This window comes from Aquarana catesbeiana, linkage group LG03, assembly GCF_042186555.1.
Source record: "Aquarana catesbeiana isolate 2022-GZ linkage group LG03, ASM4218655v1, whole genome shotgun sequence".
Lineage (NCBI taxonomy): Eukaryota > Metazoa > Chordata > Amphibia > Anura > Ranidae > Aquarana > Aquarana catesbeiana.
This window is the reverse complement of record NC_133326.1, coordinates 741553409-741577088: the sequence shown is the minus strand read 5'-3', so window position 1 is coordinate 741577088 and position 23680 is coordinate 741553409. Positions and strand designations below refer to the sequence as shown.

At 48.3% G+C, this 23680-nt stretch overlaps 2 protein-coding genes across 2 annotated transcripts in view; one reads left to right on the top strand and one right to left on the bottom strand.

The window, feature by feature from the left end:
• LOC141133876 (NACHT, LRR and PYD domains-containing protein 3-like) overlaps positions 1-10886 on the top strand; it is a 169760-nt gene extending 158874 nt beyond the window's left edge. Inside the window, exons 8-10 of the mRNA XM_073623468.1 lie at positions 1559-1738; positions 2406-2479; positions 10234-10886. Coding sequence (XP_073479569.1) covers positions 1559-1738; positions 2406-2445 — 220 coding nt within the window. The 3' untranslated portion in view covers positions 2446-2479; positions 10234-10886. The remainder of the gene's footprint in view (positions 1-1558; positions 1739-2405; positions 2480-10233) is intronic.
• The window catches only part of LOC141133875 (NACHT, LRR and PYD domains-containing protein 12-like), a 981044-nt gene that overhangs the window by 559010 nt on the left and 398354 nt on the right, over positions 1-23680 (bottom strand). The window lies entirely within an intron of this gene.

Below are 23680 nucleotides of genomic sequence, written 5' to 3'. Positions count from 1 at the left end.
ACTGCCCCATAAAATTGCCCCATCAAAACTGCCCCCATCAAAATGGCCCCATCCTATTGCCCTCATCAAACTGCCCCATAAAATTGCCCCAACAAAACTGTCCCTTCCTATTGCCCTCATCAAACTGCCCCATCAAAACTACCCCATAAAATTGCCCCATCAAAACTGCCCCATCCATTTACCCTCATCAACCTGCCCCATAAAATTGCCCCATCAAAATTGCCCCATCCTATTGCCCCATCAAAACTGCCCCATTATATTGCCCCCATCAAAACTGCCCCCATCAAAACTTCCCCCATCATATTGCCACCATCAAAATGGCCCCATCAAAACTGCCCCATAAAATTGCCCCATCAAAACTGCCCCATCTTATTGCCCTCATTAAACTGCCCCATCAAAACTGCCCCCATCAAAATTGCCCCATCAAAACTGCCCCCATCAAAATTGCCCCATCAAAACTGCCCCTATCACAATTGCCCCATCAAAACTGCCCCATCCTATTGCCCCATCATACTGCCCCCATCAAAATTACCCCATCATATTGCCCCCATCAAAATTGCCCCATCATACTGCTACTATCAAAATTGCCCCATCATATTGCTCCCATCAAAACTGCCCCATCCTATAGCCCCATTCTACTGCCACCCTCAAAAGTGCCCTATCCTATTGCCCCATCAAACTGCCCCAATCAAAACTGCCCCTATCCATCCTATTGCCCCATCAAAACTTCCCTATCAAAATGGCCCCATTATACTCCCACCATTAAAATGGCCCCATCAAAATTGCCCCATTATACTACCCCAATCAAATTGCCCCATCAAAATTGTCCCATCAAAACTGCTCCCATCCTATTGCTCCATCATATTGCCCCCAAAAAAATGCCCCATCCTATTGCCGTCATCAAACTTGCCCCCATCAAAATTGCTTCATTAACTGCCACCATGAAAACTGTCCCATCAAATTGCCCCATCAAAACTGAACATGAAAGCTGCACCCATCTTGTTGCCCCAAAATTGCCCCATCCCATTGCCTCATCAAAATTGCCCATCAAAACTGCCCCCTCCTATTCCTGTATTATAAATGATTAGTAATGGTGTGTCCCCTCTGCCCCCCCCCCCCCCCCCGGGCTTTGTATGTAATGAGAGATGAGATGTTCCAGCCCCTCCCCCACCGCCCATCACTGTGTATAAGAAGATTTGGTCACCATGGCAACAAAAGCCTGGTTACCCTTTTTATAAATGGCCGCCGCCTCGCATGACGTCATTTCCGGTTTACAAATAATGGGATGGTATGGCCCGGCTATGCCGATTGGTGACACAAATCTCCCAGGAGGCATTGCAGAGCGGAAATGATGAGCTCCACCCCTGGGGAGGGGGAAGGGAAGATTTCAATCTGAGATATAAAATATATATAAATGTCAGTGGATGTGTCTATTTCTGCCCCTCCCTGGAAGAACATTTAATTCTCTAAGACCCCGCCCACTGATTATTTATTGGATGTGTCTACTTCTGCCCCTCCCTGGAAAAACATTTCACCTCTTTCCTTCTTCTCCCTCCAGTGTTTTGGAATGTAAAGGGACATTACGGTGCTGTGATGATCTTTGCTCTGTTATCTCCACAAACCGAACTCTGACCTATCTGTATATAATATTGCATGATGATGAGAAGATGTCAGAGTCAGAAGTGAGACGACGTTGTGAGGTCCTCCGGAATGCCGGCTTCTCTATGATTAGAGACAGGTAAGATCTGTTGTATTGGAGGTAACACACATACTAAGTCTTAGAATGTGAATAGTAAAATGTAGACAACATTGGATGGGGATGAGATGATGGAGGTGGGACATTGTTGGGAGGTCTTCTGACACCCGGGCTGCACTGTAATGAAAATGGAAGGACGGGTGACAAACATTCTATACAATTTCTGTAGAACCCATTGGAGGTCTCTGTAGTTCTACAGATAATGAGAGAGATGATTGAGATTTCCTGGGCCAGTCACAGATTTCCCAGATGATGGAGAATTTATTCCTCATCCCAAGTTTTATCATTACAGATGGGGGATGGGGAAAATCAGATCCACCAATAATAATCTTAGTCAGGTCCTACAATCTTCCACAAGGTTTTACCTTTACAGAAAAATAACCCCCCATCCCCCGAGGTCCATCCAATGTGTCAGTATAACTGAGCCAATCAGATGTGTGTTCTCAGCCTGTACACATGACAGCCCAGCACACCAGTCATACAGTCTGCTATCCCAATGGTTGGATGGACATGAGTGTGTGGCCCCTGCCATGGTGAGGGCCCCTCACTTTTCCATCATTTCTTACAGAGCACAGTATGAGCCCCTCCCCCCTCCATCATCACAGCAACATTTCCTCCTCTAACACTCTCATTTTATTCTTCTATGAAGGGTTGGAGGCTGGGATGTACGTATAGACAGAAGAAGATAAGAAGATGGTGTGTGAGAGCCCCTCCCCCTCTCAGGTAATACACGGATCCGGATATGAAGAGAATGTCCGGAAAGGAATGATATCAGAGTAAAGTCATATGAACTCTCAGCTTTTATTTTCTCTTTCTGATCCTTAAATATAGAATTCCAGTAATAGTAATCTTTTTCTTCTTTTCCTCTTCTAAATGACATCATTTCTGCTCAGTATTGCCCACTTCCTGTGTTGTTGTGTGACCGGTGCCCCCTTCACAGCACTGATCTGATAGGGGCACCCGCGCATGCGCGCTCATATCTATTGTACTAAAGCCTGCGGTGACACACTGGCTGCACCACACATCACATCACCACTACTGCTCCGCCTTCATTGTCATCTGATTGGAGCCACGCCTCTGCCCCGCCTCCTCTCTATGAGTGACAGCGGCCCACGGCAGATTCTGTTCACCCATCCCACTGCAGAGCATTACATGTCACCTATCCCACTGCAGAGCATTGCGTGTCACCCAACCCACTGCAGAGTATTACATGTCACCCATCCCACTGCAGAACATTACATGTCAACCATCCCACTGCAGAGCATTACATTTCACTAATCCCACTGCAGAGCATTACGTGTCACCCAACCCACTGCAGAGCATTACATGTCAACCATCCCACTGCAGAGCATTACATGTCACCAATCCCACTGCAGAGCATTACGTGTCACCCATCCCACTGCAGAGCATTACATGTCAACCATCCCACTGCAGAGCATTACATTTCACCAATCCCACTGCAGAGCATTACATGTCACCCAACCCACTGCAGAGCATTACATGTCACCAATCCCACTGCAGAGCATTACGTGTCACCCATCCCACTGCAGATCATTACCTGTCACCCATCCCAAAGCAGAGCATTACCTGTCACCCATCCCACTGCAGAGCATTACGTGTCACCCATCCCACTGCAGAGCATTACGTGTCACCCATCCCACTGCAGAGCATTACATATCACCCATCCCACTGCAGAGCATTACATGTCACTCAACCCACTGCAGAGCATTATGTGTCACCCAACCCACTGCAGAGCATTACATTTCACCAATCCCACTGCAGAGCATTACCTGTCACCCAACCCACTGCAGAGCATTACATGTCACCCATCCCACTGCAGAGCATTATGTGTCACCTATCCCATTGCAGAGCATTACATGTTACAAAACCCACTGCAGAGCATTACGTGTCACCCAACCCACTTAAGAGCATTACATGTCACCCATCCCACTGCAGAGTATTACATGTCACCAATCCCACTGCAGAGCATTACATATAACCTATCTCACTGCAGAGCATTACATGTCACCCATCCCACTGCAGTGCATTACGTGTCACCCATCCCACTGCAGAGCATTACATGTCAACCATCCCACTGCAGAGCATTACGTGTAGTCACTAGTGATGGGCCAAACACCCTCATGTTCTTTTCATGTCAGAACTTTCAAACATCACAAAAAATTGGACCCAAATGACAAACCTCATTGTAGTTTATGGGACCTGAACTGCAAAAGTCTCCATTTAGAAGGCTTTCAATGCAAGTAAATGGCCATAAAGAAGGTATGGGGGTACTGCCCTGGGGGACATCAATGACATTTTTTTTAAACAATCTTTTAGGAGAATTGATTTTAATGATGCTTAAAGTGAAACAATAAAAATAAAAAAAATCCTTTAACCACTTCAGCCCTGGAAGGATTTACCCCCTTCCTGACCAGAGCATTTTTTGCGATTCGGCACTGCTTTATTTTAACTGACAATTGCGCAGTCGTGAGACACTGTACCTAAACAAAATTGACATCCTTTTCTTCCCACAAATAAAACTTTCTTTTGGTGGTATTTGATCGCCTCTATGGTTTTTATTTTTTGCGCTATAAACAGAAAAAGAGCAACCGTTTTGAAAAAAAGCAATATTTTTTACTTTTTGCTATAATAAATATCCCCAAAAAATGTATAAAAAAAAAACAAATTTCTTCCTCAGTTTAGACCGATATGTATTCTACATATTTTTGGTAATAAAAATCGCAATAGGCATATGTTGATTGGTTTGCGCAAAAGTTATGGCGTCTATAAAATAGGGGATAGCTTTATGGCATTTTTTTTATTACTTTTTTTTTTTACTAGTAATGACGGCAATCTGTGATTTTTATCGGGACTGTGACATTATGGCGGGCAGATCGGACACTTTTGACACTATTTTGGGACGATTGACAATTATACAGCGATCAGAGATACAAATAGCCACTGATTACTGTATAAATGTCACTGGCAGGGAAGGGGTTAAACACTAGGGGGTGATCAAGGGGTTAAGTGTGTTCCCTGTATGTGTTCTAACTGTAGGGGGGATGGGCTCACTACAACATGACAGAGATCACTGCTCCCGATCCCTGTCATATTGCTAGGCAGAACAGGGAAATGCCTTGTTTCCCCGTTCTGCCTCTCCTCGCCAAAATCCGCAATTCCTGCCGGCGAATATCGAGTTTGTGGGATCCGCAGGCACATTCCCAAGGTGGGCATGTGCCCGCTAGGCGGCAAATTCATTGAGATGTATGTGCACGTCCCTTTGCCTGCCCGTGTCATTCTGCTGACGTAAATGTGCGTGCGACGGTCGGCATGTGATTAAATATAGTGCCGGGGGGTCTCCTTAGTCTGCCTCTAAAGTGGCCCATCTGTACCCTGTATAGAACCTGCTGCAGCAAAACTGATATTTATAAAAGAAAGCTTGCAGGTAAAACTATTTAAATGTCATTTTTTTTCTTTATAAATAACGGCTTGGGGGGCCGGTCTGTATGATGAGGTCACACTGTAGTGCACTGGGAACAAGATTAGAGATTTGTTGGATAAATTCTGGTGTCTCTTTGGCAGACTTTGGTGCTCTTGCCAATAGGCTGAGTGGTGGGAGGTTAAATGCCTTGTCAAGCATGTGGTACCCAAATGGTTGGTGTTTTTGCCACGCTTGATGTGCCTGAGAAAAAGTTTCAAATTGCAGCAGTGCGATCGGCTGCACATGTTCTAAAAAAGGTCCAGACAGCTGAGCTGTGGGAAGTGGGCCGGGAGATGACAGCTCCACAATGTGATGGAATAGGGGGGCTGCTCTCTACTCTTCCATGATGGCTGCCTCCTTGGGGTTGTGCCTCACCCTCACTTTCCTCCTCTGCTCTATCTGGCACCCAAGTCACGTCAGTGACCTCATCATCATCATCTCCTCCATCCTCATTACCACCGGAGACAACTTTGCAAATACACATCACATTCACATATATATTATTATTATTATTATTATTATAATACAGTATTTATATAGCGCCAACAGTTTACGTAGCGCTTTACAACTTGAGGGTAGACAGTACAAATACAATACAATTTGATACAGTAGGAATCAGAGGGCCCTGCTCCTTAGAGCTTACAATCTAAGAGGGGAGGTCAAGAGATACAAGAGGTAATAACTGTGGGTGATGTGCTGATTGAGAAGATAAATGTACAGTTGTTAGGTGGGGGCCAGATAGGCTTCTCTGAAGAGATGAGTTTTCAGGGATCGTCTGAAAGTGGATAAAGTAGGAGAAAAACGGACGGATTGGGGTAGAGCATTCCAGAGGATGGGGGAGGCTCTGGAGAAGTCCTGAAGGCGAGCATGGGATGAGGTGACAAGGGAGTTTGAGAGCAGGAGGTCTTGGGAGGAGCGAAGAGAACGATTAGGTTGGTATTTTGTGACTAGGTTAGAGATGTAGCTAGGGGCCAAGTTGTGGATGGCTTTGTAAGTTATAGTTAGTATCTTGAATTTAATTTGGTGACTGAGTGGCAGCCAATGGAGGGATTGGCAGAGGGGTGTAGCAGATGCTGAGCGGTTTGTGTGGTGGATGAGCCTGGCCGCAGCGTTCATGATGGACTGAAGTGGGGATAGCCTATTTAGAGGTAAACCAATGAGGAGGGAGTTGCAGTAGTCAAGGCGGGAGATGACCAGGGAGTGGATTAGAAGCTTTGTGGTGTCAATGGTTAGGAAGGGGCGTATCTTGGAGATGTTGCGAAGACAGAGGCGGCAAGCTTTGGATAGTGATAGAATGTGGGGTCGAAAGGTTAGTTCAGAGTCCAGGATTACACCTAGGACCTTGGCGTGGGGAGATGGGTTGATAGTTGAGCCGTTGATCTTGACAGGGAGATCAGGGGAAGTGGCACCTGAGGGAGGAAATATGAGCTCGGTTTTGGATAGGTTGAGTTTGAGAAAGTGATGTGACATCCAGGCTGATATGTCTGCTAATAAGTTGGTAATGCGTGAGGAGACAGATGGAGAGAGCTGGGGGGTGGAGAGATAGATTTGGGTGTCATCAGCGTAGAGATGATATTTAAAGCCGTGGGAGGCAATCAACTGACCCAAGGAGGTGGTGTAGATTGAGAAAAGGAGAGGTCCGAGAACAGAACCTTGGGGGACCCCAATGGAAAAAGGAAGAGGAGAGGAGGAAGTAGAGTTGTAAGTGACACTGAAGGAGCGGTGGGATAGGTAGGATGAGAACCAGCGAAGAGTGCAGTCACGGAGACCAAAGGAGTGGAGTTTTTCGAGGAGGAGTGGGTGGTCCACTGTGTCAAAGGCAGCAGAGAGATCCAGGAGAAGTAGTACAGAATAGTGTCCATTGGCTTTAGCCAGTAGTAGGTCATTTGAGAGTTTAAGGAGAGCAGTTTCCGTGGAGTGTTGAGGGCGAAAACCGGACTGAAGGGGATCAAGAAGTTTATTCATGGTCAGATGGTCACTTAATCGGTTGTAGACCAGTCTTTCAAGAAGTTTGGAGGAGAAGGAGAGTAAGGAGATGGGACGTAAGTTGTTGAGATTGGTGGGATCCAGTGAGGGCTTTTTTAGTATGGGGGTGACTAGCGCATGTTTTAGAGAGTTTGGGAAGATGCCACAAGAGAGGGAGAGGTTGAAAATGTGAGTTAGAGAGCGTAGAATCGAGTCAGAGGGTGAGCGTAGCATTTGCGAGGGAACAGGATCCAGGGGGCAAGTGGTTAGATGAGTGCTAGATAAAAGTTTAGCAACCTCAGTAGTAGTAGCAGGGTTGAATGAGGGAAGTAATGACTGTATCTGTGGACATGGGGTGTTGCATGGGGGAGGTTTTTGCGCATTGGCGATCTCCTCATGAATTGTATCAATCTTAGTTTTGAAGTGATTGGCAATCTCCTGGGCGGTGATTGAGTTGGTGGGTGGAGGCAGTGGAGGACAGAGTAGAGTGTTGAAGGTAGAGAAGAGTTGACGTGGACTGGATGAGAAGGTGTTGATGAGTGTGATAAAGTAGGTCTGTTTGGCAGTGTGAAGGCAGGAGTAGTATTTTAGGAGGGCATATTTATATTGTGTGAAGTCTTCCTGGGTCTTAGTCTTATGCCACAGGCGCTCAAGAGCGCGGCTACGTTTTCTGAGACTTCTGGTGTCATCTGTTTGCCAGGGTTGTAGCAGTCGGGGCCTAATTCTGCGTGTAGTGAGGGGGGCCAGCTTGTCTAGGGAGGAGGACAGTGAGCTGTTGTAAATGAAAGTAGCTAGGTTGGGGCAGGACAGGGGGGAGATTTTGTCATAGAGGTGATCAGTAGCAGAGTAGAGAAGAGAAGGGTTGAGGTGGCGAAGGTTTCTGCGTGTAACTGTTGGGCGGTTGGAGGGAGAAGAGGTGGAAGACAAGGAGAGAGCAAAACTAATAAGGTGGTGATCAGAGAGTGGGAATGGATTGTTGGAAAGGTTGCACGGAGTGCACAGATAGGAGAAGGCAAGGTCAAGGGTGTTGCCGTTGGAGTGGGTAGGAGCCTGTATCCATTGCTTCAGGTCAAGCGATGAGGTTAGACTGAGAAGTTTAGAAGTAATAGTAGTGTTAGTGTTGACAGGGATGTTGAAGTCCCCAAGAATAATTGTGGGGATTTCAGAAGAGAGAAAGTAGGGTAGCCAGGCAGAGAAGTCATCAAGAAAGGCTGATACCGGTCCAGGGGGCCGGTAGATGACAGCAATTCTTAGAGAAATGGGAGAGAAAAGACGAATGCAATGTGCCTCAAAAGAGGAGAGTGTCAGAGAGGGAGGTGGGTGAAGAACCTGATAGGTGCTGCATGGGGCTAGAAGGATTCCCACTCCACCTCCCTTCCGTCCACTTGGTCTGGGGGAGTGAGTCCAGAGAAGGCCCCCATGGGAGATGGAAGCAGGAGAAGTAGTATCCGATTCATGAAGCCAGGTTTCAGTAATGGCAAGAAGGTTAAAGGAATTTGTGATAAAGAGGTCGTGGAGGGCGGCGAGTTTGTTGCAGACAGAACGTGCATTCCACAGGGCACAGGAAAAGGGGGGGCTGGTTTTGGAAAGAGGAATATGGACCAAGTTCTGTGGGTTGCGACTCCTGCCAGAGGGTGTAGGGGGATGGGAGCGTTGGGCAAAGACAGATGATGGTGGCCCAGGGTTTGGGGATATGTCACCAGAGATTAGGAGAAGCAGGAGGGTGAGGGAGGTAATGTGGGACTGTGATTTATGTGAAGGGGCATGTCTCAGAGTACTGGAGGTTTTATCAGTGTATGGATGTAGAATGAGCGAGAGTTGGTAAGAGCAGTAGTAGGGGGAAGACAGAAGGCAGGGTGATATGTATAAGCAGGCGGGTGGAGAGGGGGGGTGAAGGTAAGAGAGTTTGAAGAGAGAGGACAGGAGTGTCAGGAGCAGTGGTAGAGAGTGCATGTTACAGAGTGGAAGGAGAGCTTAATAGAGAGACGGGTCACCTGCAGTCTGTTAGCTGCTTTCCAGTGCAGATTGCTGTATTTGTTTGCTTCGTGCAATCACTGAAGTGCAGAGAATGAAGTGCATATCACTTGTAGAAAGAATCACTTAGAGATAGAAGCCCCAGCAATGTGCTACCCCCTTAAGGATGCTCAAATATATACTGTTATAAGGGTGGGGTTGAAGTTCGTTAATTAATCATGAGTGACTATAAGAGTGCCTAGCAATCAAAGTGAACTTTTTGCTTCAAAAGTCAGAATAGCAAGAGGCCAAGACAAGATCAACACATAAAACTTAGGTAAGACAGTCCAGAAAAACAAATAATGTCATGGTTGTTCGCACAGGGCAACAGATAGAGAAGGCCACATACCAGAGAGACACACACACACAGAGACAGCAAGCAGATCCCAATTGCAGTTAACGGTGGAAGATGTGGATGAGCTGACACATACCAGAGAGACACACAGAGACAGCAAGCAGATCCCAATTGCAGTTAACGGTGGAAGATGTGGATGAGCTGACACATACCAGAGAGACACACAGAGACAGCAAGCAGATCCCAATTGCAGTTAACGGTGGAAGGTGTGGATGAGCTGACACATACCAGAGAGACACACAGAGACAGCAAGCAGATCCCAATTGCAGTTAACGGTGGAAGATGTGGATGAGCTGACACATACCAGAGAGACACACAGAGACAGCAAGCAGATCCCAATTGCAGTTAACGGTGGAAGATGTGGATGAGCTGACACATACCAGAGAGACACACAGAGACAGCAAGCAGATCCCAATTGCAGTTAACGGTGGAAGATGTGGATGAGCTGACACATACCTGTAATGAGACAGAAGGAATGATCAGGTGAGGCAGAACCCAGTGCAGAGAATGAAGTGCATATCACTTGTAGAAAGAATCACTTAGAGATAGAAGCCTTAAGGATAGAAGCCCCAGCAATCTTAATATATATATGTATTGATGAAACATTTCATGGAATGTATACAATGTAATATCTCGATGTAATTGTACAATTATCTCTTGTAGACGGCCAGAGATTTGTCTGGTGATTGTGTCCCGGTGTTGGATCTGCTGGACCTCTTCCATGTATAGAGGATGTTCTCACCGACACCTCGGATTTCTCTGCAACCCTCTAAAGGAAAGTCTTCTACTCTTCATGGATATAATGGTCGCCTCCCATTGTGAATTCCCTATTCTCCCTCTGTAGGATTCTGCACTTCCCAATATTATCAATACTTACTATGATGATGATGATGAGGATCCGACTCATTATTAGGACTCGTTCATGGCGGAGAAAAGACATTTTCTAATGTTTCTCATCAATAAAAGCTGACAGGAACAATCACTAATACAGAGAAAGAGACCGCATCTTCCTCTTACTGCTGTCATACTACTCTACATTTTCCATACTTCTATCCATCCTCCATAGTACTCTCCATCCTCCATACTCCTCTCCATCCTCCATACTCCTCTCCATCCTCCATACTTCTCTCCATCCTCCATACTCCTCTCCATTAGGGATGAGCTGAACACCCCCCTGTTCGGTTCGCACCAGAACATGCGAACAGGAAAAAAATTTGTTCGAACACGCGAACACCGTTAAAGTCTATGGGACACGAACATGAATAATCAAAAGTGCTAATTTTAAAGGCTAATATGCAAGTTATTGTCAATAAAAGTGTTTGGGGACCTGGGTCCTGCCCCAGGGGACATGAATCAATGCAAAAAAAAGTTTTAAAAACGGCCGTTTTTTCAGGAGCAGTGATTTTAATAATTCTTAAAGTCAAACAATAAAAGTGTAATATCCCTTTAAATTTCATACCTGGGGGGTGTCTATAGTATGCCTGTAAAGGGGCGCATGTTTCCTGTGTTTAGAACAGTCTGACAGCAAAATGACATTTTGAAGGAAAAAACACATTTAAAACTACCGCGGCTATTGCATTGCCGACAATACACATAGAAGTTCATTGATAAAAACGGCATGGGAATTCCCCACAGGGCAACCCCGAACCAAAATTAAAAAAAAAAATGATGTGGGAGTCCCCCTAAATTCCATACAAGGCCCTTCAGGTCTGGTATGGATATTAAGGGGAACCCCAGCCAAAATTTAAAAAAAAAATTGACATGGGGTTCCCCCTAAATTCCATACCAGTCCCTTCAGGTCTGGTATGAATTTTAAGGGGAACCCCGCGCCAAAAAAAAAAAAAAAAAACGGCGTGGGGTCCCCCTAAAAATCCATACCAGACCCTTATCCGAGCACGCAACCTGGCAGGCCGCAGGAAAAGAGGGGGGGACGAGAGTGCGCCCCCCCCCTCCTGAACCGTACCAGGCCACGTGCCCTCAACATTGGGAGGGTGCTTTGGGGTAGCCCCCCAAAACACCTTGTCCCCATGTTGATGAAGACAAGGGCCTCATCCCCACAACCCTGGCTGGTGGTTGTGGGGGTCTGCGGGCGGGGGGCTTATCGGAATCTGGAAGCCCCCTTTAACAAGGGGACCCCCAGATCCCGGCCCCCCCCTGTGTGAAATGGTAAGGGGGTACTTACCCCTACCATTTCACTAAAAAACTGTCAAAAATGTTAAAAATGACAAGAGACAGTTTTTGACAATTCCTTTATTTAAATGCTTCTTCTTTCTTCCTTCATCTTCTTCTTCTTCTGGTTCTTCTGGTTCTTCCTCCGGCGTTCTCGTCCAGCATCTCCTCCGCGGCGTCTTCTATCTTCTTCTCCTCGGGCCGCTCCGCACCCATGGCATGGGGGGGAGGCTCCCGCTCTTCTCTTCATCTTCTTCTCTTCTTCATCTTCTTCTTCATCTTCTTCTTCTTCTTCTCTTCTTCCTTCTTCTCTTCTTCATTTCTTCTCCGGGCCGCTCCGCAGCCATGCTGGCATGGTGGGAGGCTCCCGCTGTGTGACGGCGTCTCTTTGTCTGACGGTTCTTAAATAACGGGGGGCGGGGCCACCCGGTGACCCCGCCCCCCTCTGACGCACAGGACATGACGGGACTTCCCTGTGGCATTCCTCGTGACATCACAGGGAAGTCCCGTCAAGTCACCGTGCGTCAGAGGGGGGCGGGGTCACCGGATGGCCCCGCCCCCCGTTATTTAAGAACCGTCAGACGAAGAGACGCCGTCACACAGCGGGAGCCTCCCTCCATGCCACAGCATGGCTGCGGAGCGGCCCGGAGAAGAAATGAAGAAGAGAAGAAGGAAGAAGAGAAGAAGAAGAAGAAGAAGATGAAGAAGAAGATGAAGAAGAGAAGAAGATGAAGAGAAGAGCGGGAGCCCCCCCCCCCATGCCATGGGTGCGGAGCGGCCCGAGGAGAAGAAGATAGAAGACGCCGCGGAGGAGATGCTGGACGAGAACGCCGGAGGAAGAACCAAAAGAGCCAGAAGAACCAGAAGAAGATGAAGGAGAAAGAAGAAGCATTTAAATAAAGGAATTGTCAAAAACTGTCTCTTGTCATTTTTAACATTTTTGACATTTCACACAGGGGGGGGCCGGGATCTGGGGGTCCCCTTGTTAAAGGGGGCTTCCAGATTCCGATAAGCAACCCGCCCGCAGACCCCCACAACCACCGGCCAGGGTTGTGGGGATGAGGCCCTTGTCTTCATCAACATGGGGACAAGGTGTTTTGGGGGGCTACCCCAAAGCACCCTCCCAATGTTGAGGGCATGTGGCCTGGTACGGTTCAGGAGGGGGGGGGCCGCACTCTCGTCCCCCCTCTTTTCCTGCGGCCTGCCAGGTTGCGTGCTCGGATAAGGGTCTGGTATGGATTTTTAGGGGGACCCCACGCCGTTTTTTTTTTTTTTTTGGCGCGGGGTTCCCCTTAAAATCCATACCAGACCTGAAGGGTCTGGTATGGAATTTAGGGGGAACCCCACATCAATTTTTTTTTTTAATTTTGGCTGGGGTTCCCCTTAATATCCATACCAGACCTGAAGGGCCTTGTATGGAATTTAGGGGGACCCCCACATCATTTTTTTTTTTTTTTTTTTGGTTCGGGGTTGCCCTGTGGGGAATTCCCATGCCGTTTTTATCAATGAACTTCTATGAGTATTGTCGGCAATGCAATAGCCGCGGTAGTTTTAAATGAGTTTTTTCCTTCCAAATGTCATTTTGCTGTCAGACTGTTCTAAACACAGGAAACATGCGCCCCTTTACAGACACACTATAGACACCCGCCAGGTACGAAATTTAAAGGGATATTACACTTTTATTGTTTGACTTTAAGCATTAATAAAATCACTGTTCCTGAAAAAACGTCCGTTTTTAAAACTTTTTTTTGCATTGATCCATGTCCCCTGGGGCAGGACCCGGGTCCCCAAACACTTTTTATGACAATAACTTGCATATAAGCCTTTAAAATTAGCACTTTTGATTTCTCCCATAGACTTTTAAAGGGTGTTCCGCAGCATTCGAATTGTTCGCTGTTCGGCGAACTTGCGAACAGCCAATGTTCGAGTAGAACATGAGTTCGACTCGAACTCGAAGCTCATCCCTACTCTCCATCCTCTCTCTCCTCTCTATCCTCTCTCTCCTCTCCATCCTCCATACTCCTCTCCCCCCCTCTCTCTCCTCTCCATCCTGCATACTTCTCTCCACCCTCTCTCTCCTCTCCTTGGATATAATAAAGTGATGCGGCTCTTTCTAACATATACGGCATTCCCGGCTCCCAGTGTCTCTCTCCTCTTGCTGCATCTCTCTGCAATTGCTTTCTCCATGTTGCTGACATTATCTTGTATAAGAACAGAACCCGATCCATCAGCAATCCCAATCAGAGACGGACATCTCATAGCCGGCTCTCTGCTGCCTTATATCAGAGTTTTTGTTCCACAACCAGAACTTTGTCCCCCTGAATGACAAGCTTAGCCAAGTGATCCCATTTCTAGAAGTTCATCTTTACTTCTGCCAACTCCCCCATCTCTGCTCTACATGACTCTCTGCCAACACGGCTACTAAGATTTCATTGTGCCGAGTCCATTCAGCCGCTTTGCCTTTCACTGACAACTTGCTGCCATTTTTATTATATCATCTAAATGTAATCAGAACAACCCATGGATAAATTCATTTCATGTCATGGACCATTACCCAAAGGGACGTGATTATCCCGATTAATTATTGGGCTACCAATATTATTACCTAATTATTGGAAGGTGTTATTCTCTATAGATATACCCCATTGAGGTTTTTTACTCATTAATAAAGTTTTGTATATTTTATTAACCTTATTCTGTGATTCTGTGATTATTACCAACTTCTTCCCAGCTTGTTCTCCACAGCCGATACCCTTTCTCCTCTCCTCCCTTCCCCCTCTCTCCTCTTCCTTCCTCCTCGCCCTTCCCCCACTCACCTCTCCTCCCTTCCCCCTCTCTCCTCTCCCTTCCCCCTCACCTCTCCCTTCCCCCTCTCTCACCTCTCCCTTCCCCCTCTCACCTCTCCCTCCCCCTCTCTTTCCTCTCCCTCCCTTTCCCCCTCTTCCTTCCCACCTCTCTCACCTCTCCCTACCCCCTCTCACCTCTCCCTTCTCCCCTCTCTTATCTCTTCCTTCCCCCTCTCTCACCATTCATTCCTTTCCTTGCACTCTCTCTGCCCTCTCTCAATACTTACCACATAATATGTTCCTACCATATAATGTATATACAGTATCTGACAAAAGTGAGTACAACCCTAAGTGAAAATCTCAAAATTGGGTCCAAAGTGTCAATATTTTGTGTGGCCACCATTATTTTCCAGCACTGCCTTAACCCTCTTGTGCATGGAGGTCACCAGAGCTTCACAGGTTGTCACTGGAGTCCTCTTCCCCTCCTCCATGACGACATCACAGAGCTGGTGGATGTTAGAGATCTTGCGCTCCTCCACCTTTCGTTTGAGGATGTCCCACAGATGATCAATAGGGTTTAGGTCTGGAGACATGCTTGGCCAGTCCATCATCTTTACCCTCAGCTTCTTTAGCAAGGCAGTGGTGGTGTTGGAGGTGTGTTTGAGGTCATTATCATGTTGGAATACTGCCCTGCGGTCCAGTCTCTGAAGGGAGGGGATCATGCTCCTCTTCAGTATGTCACAGTACATGTTGGCATTCATGGTTCCCTCAATGATCTGTAGCTCCCCAGTTCCGGCAGCACTCATGCAGCCCCAGACCATGACACTCCCACCACCATGCTTGACTGTAGACAAGACACACTTGTCTTTGTACTCCTCACCTGGTTGCCCCCACACACGCTTGTCACCATCTGAACCAAATAAGTTTATCTTGGTCTCATCAGACCACAGGACATGGTTCCAGTAATCCATGTCCTTAGTCTGCTTGTCTTCAGCAAACCATTTGCAGGCTTTCTTGTGCATCATCTTTAGAAGAAGCTTCCTTCTGGGATGACAGCCATGCAGACCAATTTGATGCAGTGTGCGGCGTATGTTCTGAGCACTGACAGGCTGACCCCCCACCCCTACAACCTCTGCAGCAATGCTGGCAGCACTCATACGTCTATTTCCCAAAGACAACCTCTGGATATGACGCTGAGCACGTGACCTCAACTTCTTTGGTGGACCATGGCGAGGCCTGTTCTGAGTGGAACCTGTCCTGTTATACCGCTGTATGGTCTTGGCCACCATGCTGCAGCTCAGTTTCAGGGTCTTGGCAATCTTCTTATAGCCTAGGCCATCTTTATGTATGTCATGGAACGTCCCTCACTCTGCTTGAGTGCTTCCGTCAATATACCACTTCCTCCCAGTCTGGACAAAGATATCAAATATTCCAACCGCTCCCAAGCATAAAACAAGACGACACTTGTTTCACTGCTAAGATGGACTCAACTACTTTATTTGAGATCTCTCACAAATATATACAGCAGGATGACTAAAACCTAACTTAATTAACATGAGCTGATTATCTAATCCTTTATACAGCTTAGGTGACTGAGACATGAACTTTTGCCCAGACTTGTGGTCACCGAGCTTCACACAGTACATTATACATTATCATTAATAAAACCACAGGACATTTTCTCATAATAGCAGGAGCTAATTACAATTAACAATACAAACAGTGTTCTCCCCCCTCCTCAGCCTAGTTATCAACAAACTATAGTAGGAGTAGACTGTTCGTCTCCTAGCCAGTCCTGGAGGCCAATGTGATTAGCTCACTTAATTAACATGTTGAGTTCAGAATCAAACAAACCAATAATAGTCTCTACATACATCCTGGGAGATATTGTGCACAAACATTACTGTCTCATTTTAAGTAGTCCAAGATATATTTTCTCACTCACCCTGTGCCAGGATAGCACAGGGTGACTTAGACATAAGAGGTGTATGGGGAGCTGAAACAAGGGCATCCCCTACTTTCCAGGGGATTCTCAGTTCTACGGGCCCTCCCGTCACATCAAACAGGGTCAGCAGGGATTGGTCCGATAGCTTGAATAGGAGGACTGATATGTGTAATGACACAGAGAAGCCCCAGGGGGTAATTAAAGTACATAAACAAATGGTCAAACACAGAACAATGCCTTCCTTCCAGACCATGGAGCCGTCTGGAGGGGGTTAGCCTTAAAACAGGGCAGCAGATCCCCCCCACTGTGTAATAGAATCAAAGGGAAATACTTCAGTATTCCAAGCTTCATGACAATGTAGAGCAACAATTCTTTTTTTTTCAGATCCTCAGAGAGTTCTTTGCCATGAGGTGTCATATTGAACTTCCAGTAACCAGTATGAGAGAGTGAGAGCGATAACATCAAATTTAACACCTGAGACCTTGTAATACTAACGAGTCACATGACCCCGGGGAGGGAAAATGGCTAATTGGGGCCAATTTGGAAATTTTCAATTAGGGGTGTACTGACTTTTGTTGCCAGCGGTTTAGACATTAATGGCTGTGTGTTGAGTTATTTTGAGGGGACAGCAAATCTACACTGTTATACAAGCTGTACACTCACTACTTTACATTGTAGCAAAGTGTCATTTCTTCAGTGTTGTCACATGAAAAGATAGAAGAAAAGATTTACACAAATGTGACTATATATATATATATACACACACACAACATAAAATTTGCACCATAAAATGTGTGCATGTTTCCTCTACATTAGCTCCAAGATGTACAGAATGCAGGTGGAGCATTGAGGACACCTAGTGGTGGGTGAAGAAATTACAGCCCAGTTTAATCACACCTTGCTATGGGTAGCAAGAAGGTAGGTGCAGGCAGGAGAAGCAGGAATCTCCTGAGGTCTCTGCTGAAACACATTTCCCTTCTATGTAAATATGAGTCTGTCAGAGCTGCAGCCAATGCTATAGATAAGAATAGAGAAGAGATGTCTGTGATGTGTACAGTTGGAATAAGAGACTGCCAGATATCATACACAAGGTGGAGGGGATGGTATTGGGTGAGGTGAGGTCTCCTCATGCAGGGAGGATGGTATCGGGTGAGGTGGGGTCTCCTTAGGTGAAGGAAATGGTATTGAGTGAGGTGGCGTCTTCTCGGGTGGGAGGGATGGTATCAGGCGAGGTGAGGTCTCCTCGGGCGAGGAGGAGGGTAACAGGTGAGGTGGGTTCTCCTCGGGTGGGGAGGACGGTATCAGGCGAGGAGGACAGTAATGGGTGAGGTGGGGTCTTCTCGGGTGGAGGGGATGGTATCAACAAGGTCTCCTCACGTGAGGATGGTAATGGATGAGGTGGGGTCTCCTTGTGCTGGGAGGACGGTATTGGGTGAGGTGGGGTCTCCTCAGGTGGAGGGGATGGTATTTGGTGAGGTCTCCTCAGGTGAAGGGGATGATATTGGGTGAGGTGGGGTCTTCTCGGGTGGAGGGAGTGATATTGGGCGAGGAGAGGTCTCCTCGGGCGAGGACGAAGGGGTCTACTCAGGTGGAGGGGATGGTATCAGGCGAGGAGGACAGTAATGGGTGAGGTGGGGTCTTCTCGGGTGGAGGGGATGGTATCAACAAGGTCTCCTCAGGTGAGGATGGTAATGGGTGAGGTGGGGTCTCCTTGTGCTGGGAGGACAGTATTGGGTGAGGTGGGGTCTCCTCAGGTGGAGGGGATGGTATTTGGTGAGGTCTCCTCAGGTGAAGGGAATGATATTGGGTGAGGTGGGGTCTTCTCGGGTGGAGGGAGTGGTATTGGGCGAGGAGAGGTCTCCTCGGGCGAGGACGAAGGGGTCTACTCAGGTGGAGGGGATGGTATTTGGTGAGGTGGGGTCTCCTCAGGTGAAGGGGATGATATTGGGTGAGGTCGGGTCTTTTCAGGTGGAGGGGACGGTATCGGGCAAGGAGAGGTCCCCTCGGGCAAGGAGGATGGTAACGGGTGAGGTGGGGTCTCCTCAGGCAGGGAGGATGGTATCGGGTGAGGTGAGGTGGAGTCTCCACAGGCGAAGGGGATGGCATTAGATGTGGTGGTGGTCTCCTCAGGTCGAGGGAACAATATTAAGTGAGGTGGGGTCCTCAGGTGGAGGGGATGGTATTTGGTGAGGTGGGGCCTCCTCAGGTTGAGGGGGTGGTTTTTGGGGAGGTGGGGTCTCCTCAGGTGAAGGGGATGATATTGGATTTGGTGGAGTCTTCTCAGGTGAAGGGGACGGTATCAGGCGAGGAAAGGTCTCCTCGGGCGAGGGCGGTAACGGGTGAGGTGGGGTCTCATCAGGTGGAGGGGATGGTATTTGGTGAGGTGGGGTCTCCTCAGGTGAAGGGGATGATATTGGGGGAGGTGGAGGGGACGGTATCAGGCAAGGGAAGCCCTCCTTGGGCGAGGAGGACAGTAACGGGTGAGGTGGGGTCTCCTTGTGCAAGGAGGATGGTATTGGGTGAGGTGGGGTCTCCTCAGGTGGAGGGGATGGTATTAGGGGAGGTGGGGTCTCCTCAGGTGAAGGGGATGATATTGGGTGAGGTGGGGTCTTCTCGGGTGGAGGGGATGGTATCGGGTGAGCAGAGGTCGCTTCGGGCAATGAGGACGGTAACAGGTGAGGTGGGCTCTCCTCGGGCAGGGAGGATAGTATCGGGTGAGGTGAGGTGAGGTGGGGTCTCCTCAGGCAAAGGGGATGGCATTAGATGAGGTGGAGGTCTCCTCAGGTTGAGGAAACGATATTATGTGAGGTGGAGTCTTCTCAGATGGCGGGGATGGTATTGGGTGAGGTGCAGTGAGGTGGGGTCTCCTCGGGTGGAGGGAATTGGATTTGGTGAGGTGTGATCTCCTCGGGTGGAGGCAAAAGTATATGCTGCCCCCCCAAATGAGCTTAGGTGTTCCCCGTGTTAATCCTCCATCATACAAAGACATTGTAGACAGTTTTGCTCCTTCAATCTTGTGGTTGGTGAAGACCTTTTTCTATTCTCCCATGACGGTCCACCTGAGATTTCCACCTGTCCACAATGTCAGAACACAGCCAAAATTTATCCCAAAATTCATCTTTTATTATTATAAAAATACTCAGAGAAAAGGCAACTCCTGGACACTCCCACAAAAAAAAGGTATACTGGGAGTAGGAGGGGCTATACTGGGCCCAGAGTTTTTGTTTGCCAGTGTTCCATTCTTCCTGTAGACAGCAGTATAACCTGAGTCTCTGAATTCCTGGGCCCCTCAAAGAAGAAGAAATAAATACAGATTTTGTTTTCCTTGACAGAGATTTCAATGGTAACACGGAAGGATCATCAAAACAGCTGGGGCCCCCGAAGAGATACAGCACACCAGCCAGGGGCCCACCTAGAGCCAATAATTCTACCTGCTGCTAATGGGACACTGAAAGAGGACCTGTCACAAAGGGGCATCTATGGTGTTAGCTGAATAAATATTACCTAGATGGGTTCCTATCAGATCACTGGGATCTAGTCATTGGTGAACAGGAGAGGTGCAGATCCAGGCTCTCTTATTGCACTCCATCCATAGACAGGTCCTCTTATCTTCTCTATTCCTCAGCAATGCCACTGACTGTCCTTTTTATTTTCTTTATGTAAATGTATCTGCATAGGAAATACAGCCATGGAAATATGGAACAGCAAAGCACATTAATAATGTGAAAGTCACACCCAACAGCAGTAATGCAAATCTGAAGTCTGATCCCATTGGAGCGCCCAGAGTGGAAGGCCAGACTCCATCTTTGTTCATCCACAAATCACTGTGAGATGTGATGACACCGTGTGAGGCTCCTTGTGTACTGATTGGCTGGATATGAATTGGGCCCCCAATATGGTGGCACCACACCCAGCTGACATGTTCAGGGACATGACTCCTCCCTATTACCCCATCTGCAGAGTCCTGATATACACGTATGTTCTCCTGTGTGATGTCCACATCTGTCACATGACCTCTATGTCCACCATCAACCTCTCGGATTTCATGTAGTTCCACCAATTGGAAACCGGGGGGTCAGTTCTCTTCTGCCCGCCACGTGTCATGTCCGGTGTCCCTGAGTTTTGTCTGTCCGAATTTCAGTGCCGCCTACAGAACCCTGTCCAGGTTCTCACAGCTTCCATTTCCATTGGCGGATCCCTCTGAACCACCAGCCTTACCACCCATCGCTGAGCAGACAGCCACTGCCCAATCCAGGGCAGACAGAACAGGAGAGGGGCCCTGAGGGGGAGGAGAGAAGAGATCACATGAGCAGAATTCCTGAATACACATGGATCAGACATGAAATAAAAGCCCCCCTTACCTTGGCACCTGACATGCACACAGCACCTTCCCGGAGCTCTGCCTGTTGAACAACATCACCGCCGAGCCCGGGCAACGCTCACACAGCAGGAAGACCATCTTTATCAAGACCTGCAGGGGGCACCACCATTACTAATGGGAGAAGACAATACGGGAGGTTCTCCAACCTCTAATGACTTCACTCCCACACCTTTCACTGACGCTCTATTGTCCTTCCATGCTCTTCCACCTCACTGTCTATCATCAGGTGGCTCTCCTGAGACTGGATGGGAGCAACAATCAGCCTGATAATAGGGAGCGTGCTTGAGGAGCACAGAGGAAGAGTTCCAGGGAGACAAAGGGAGGGGGAGTTCCAGTGAGGAGGAGGAGGGAGAGTTCCAGGGAGGCAGAGGGGGAGTTCCAAGGAGGCTGAGGCAGGGGGAGTTCCAGGGAGGCGGAGGGAGGGGGAGTTCCAGGGAGTCGGAGGGAGGGAGAGTTCCAGGAAGGGGGAGTTCCAGGAAGGTGGAGGGAGGGGACGTTCCAGGGAGGGCACAACAATCAGCCTGATGATAGGGAGCATGCCTGAGGAGCACAGAGGAAGAGTTCCAGGGAGACAAAGGGAGGAGTTCCAGTGAGGAGGAGGGAGAGTTCCAGGAAGGCAGAGGGGGAGTTCCAGGGAGGCGGAGGGAGGGGGAGTTCCAGGAAGGGAGCAACAATCAGCCTGATGATAGGGAGCGTGCCTGAGGAGCACAGAGAAAGAGTTCCAGGGAGACAAAGGGAGGGGGAGTTCTAGTGAGGAGGAGGTAGAGTTCCAGGGAGGCGGAGGCAGAGGGAGTTCCAGGGAGGCGGAGGGAGGGGGAGTTCCAGGGAGGCAGAGGGAGGAGGAGTTCCAGGGAGGCGGAGGTAGGAGACGTTCCAGGGAGGGGGAGTTCCAGGAAGGCAGAGGGAGGGGGAGTTCCAGGGAGGGGGAGTTCCAGGAAGGCAGAGGGAGGGGACGTTCCAGGAAGGCGGAGGGAGGGGGAGTTCCAGGGAGTCGGAGGGAGGGGGAGTTCCAGGGAGGGGGAGATCCAGGAAGGTGGAGGGAGGAGGAGTTCCAGGGAGGAAGGACAAGATTCTCTATATCAGGAGAGGAAATGGTGATATCACACCGGAAGAGACTCCTCCTCCACACAGTCGACGATGACGGGACGCTGGCCATGCCTCTCCAGCAGACTCGGGACTCTCTCTGCCGCCTGGGGGAGGGGGGAAAGGAGCATTAGAATCTGATTGGTGGCAGGAGATCTCCCAGAATTGAATTCCGCTCTATTCCAGGAGATCCTATATCTGGGATGATTCCATCCAATGAAGAGCTGTGAAGTCATCCGGCCACACAGTATAAAAATATATTATCCCCTGTCCCTATCCCCATATGTAAGATAGCCCCACCCCTCCTTTACCTTTCTCCCTATCGCCTTCCCCACAGCTGTGTTGGCCGATCGTTGCAAAGCCTTGAGAGATGCCTGTAGTTCCTTCCTCTGCCACTGGGGCATGGAGGCGCTGTCCACACTCTGCAAAGTAAAGGAACAATGACACGGTTATGGTGGCTTTGTTGGAGCTTCCAGTGATAGATTTTTGGGGAGATGTGTGATCAAGGGAGACAATGTAAAATTCTTTATTTTTATTTTAGTGTCCATCATTTTTTTCCCATCGGTACCCCTTCTATTTAGTCTGTAAGTCATGTGACCACATTTCTCCCCCCTGCTGTGGGATATAGCATCACCCGTTTCCTAACGCCCCTCCGGTATGAATTCTGACACCCCGATCTTCACTCACATCTGTCACAAGTCCAACCTCCTTGGACAACCTCTGAGCGTCATTCAGGGAGGGGGTTATCATCTTCATCCGCTCAACAATGGAATCCACTTCCCTGTGTAGAACCTGTCCCGTCTCCCATGCCTGGAGAGAATATCAGAGGATGAAGGTGACCTGGGAGGTCTTATATTTTATTGTACAGGATCAAAATAACAGTAAATTTCACTGATTTTTAATTCTTAATGATCATCAATAATTAAAATAATTATAATTAAGTTGTATCATGCAGAGGATTGGATGAATGTGTGCTGGGCGTGGCCTCAGATATCTGACCTCTCTGGCTTCTTCTCCGGTAACGGCGATAAGGCGGACAATCCCTCTCAGCAGAGGTTTCTCAGAGATGATCACCAAATCCTCAATAGCTCCCGTCTTCCGAAGGTGTCTGCATATAAACAGAAAATTTCAGGGGGAATCAGGGGGATCCAGAAGAATCTCAGTATGCATCCAGAGGTAGGGAGGTCCAAGAATTTTTTAGAGGAATCGGGAGGTTCGGGTGTCTCAGGTGGAATCAGAAAAAATCCAGGAAATTTCATGAGGAGTTGTGGGGTGGTTCATGAGAACTGGAGGAATCAGAGGAATTGGGGGGTGTGTGCAATGAGAATTAGGGTAATCCAGGAAACCTCAGGAGGAATTAGGGGGGTTGGGGGTGGCTGTAGGGTAGGGGATCCAGGATAATCTCAGGAGGAATCAGGGGAAGACCCAGGAATTAGGAAGGGAATACAGATGAATCTCAGAAGGTATTGGGGGGACCCAGGAAACCTGAGGAGGAACCTGTCTAGGGGGGTGAACAGAGGAATCCCGGGGGGTGATTATATAAATTAGGTGAATCCAGGAAACCTCAGGAGGAATTGGAGGGGTTGGGGGTGGCTGTAGGGTAGGGGATACTGAAGAATCTCAGGAAGTGTTAGGGGAGTCATAAGCATTTGGGGAACCCAGGAAACCTGAGGTGGATCATGTCTGGGGGTCATACAGAGGAATCCGGGGAGGGCATCAAGAGAATTGAGGCAACCTCAGGAGAAA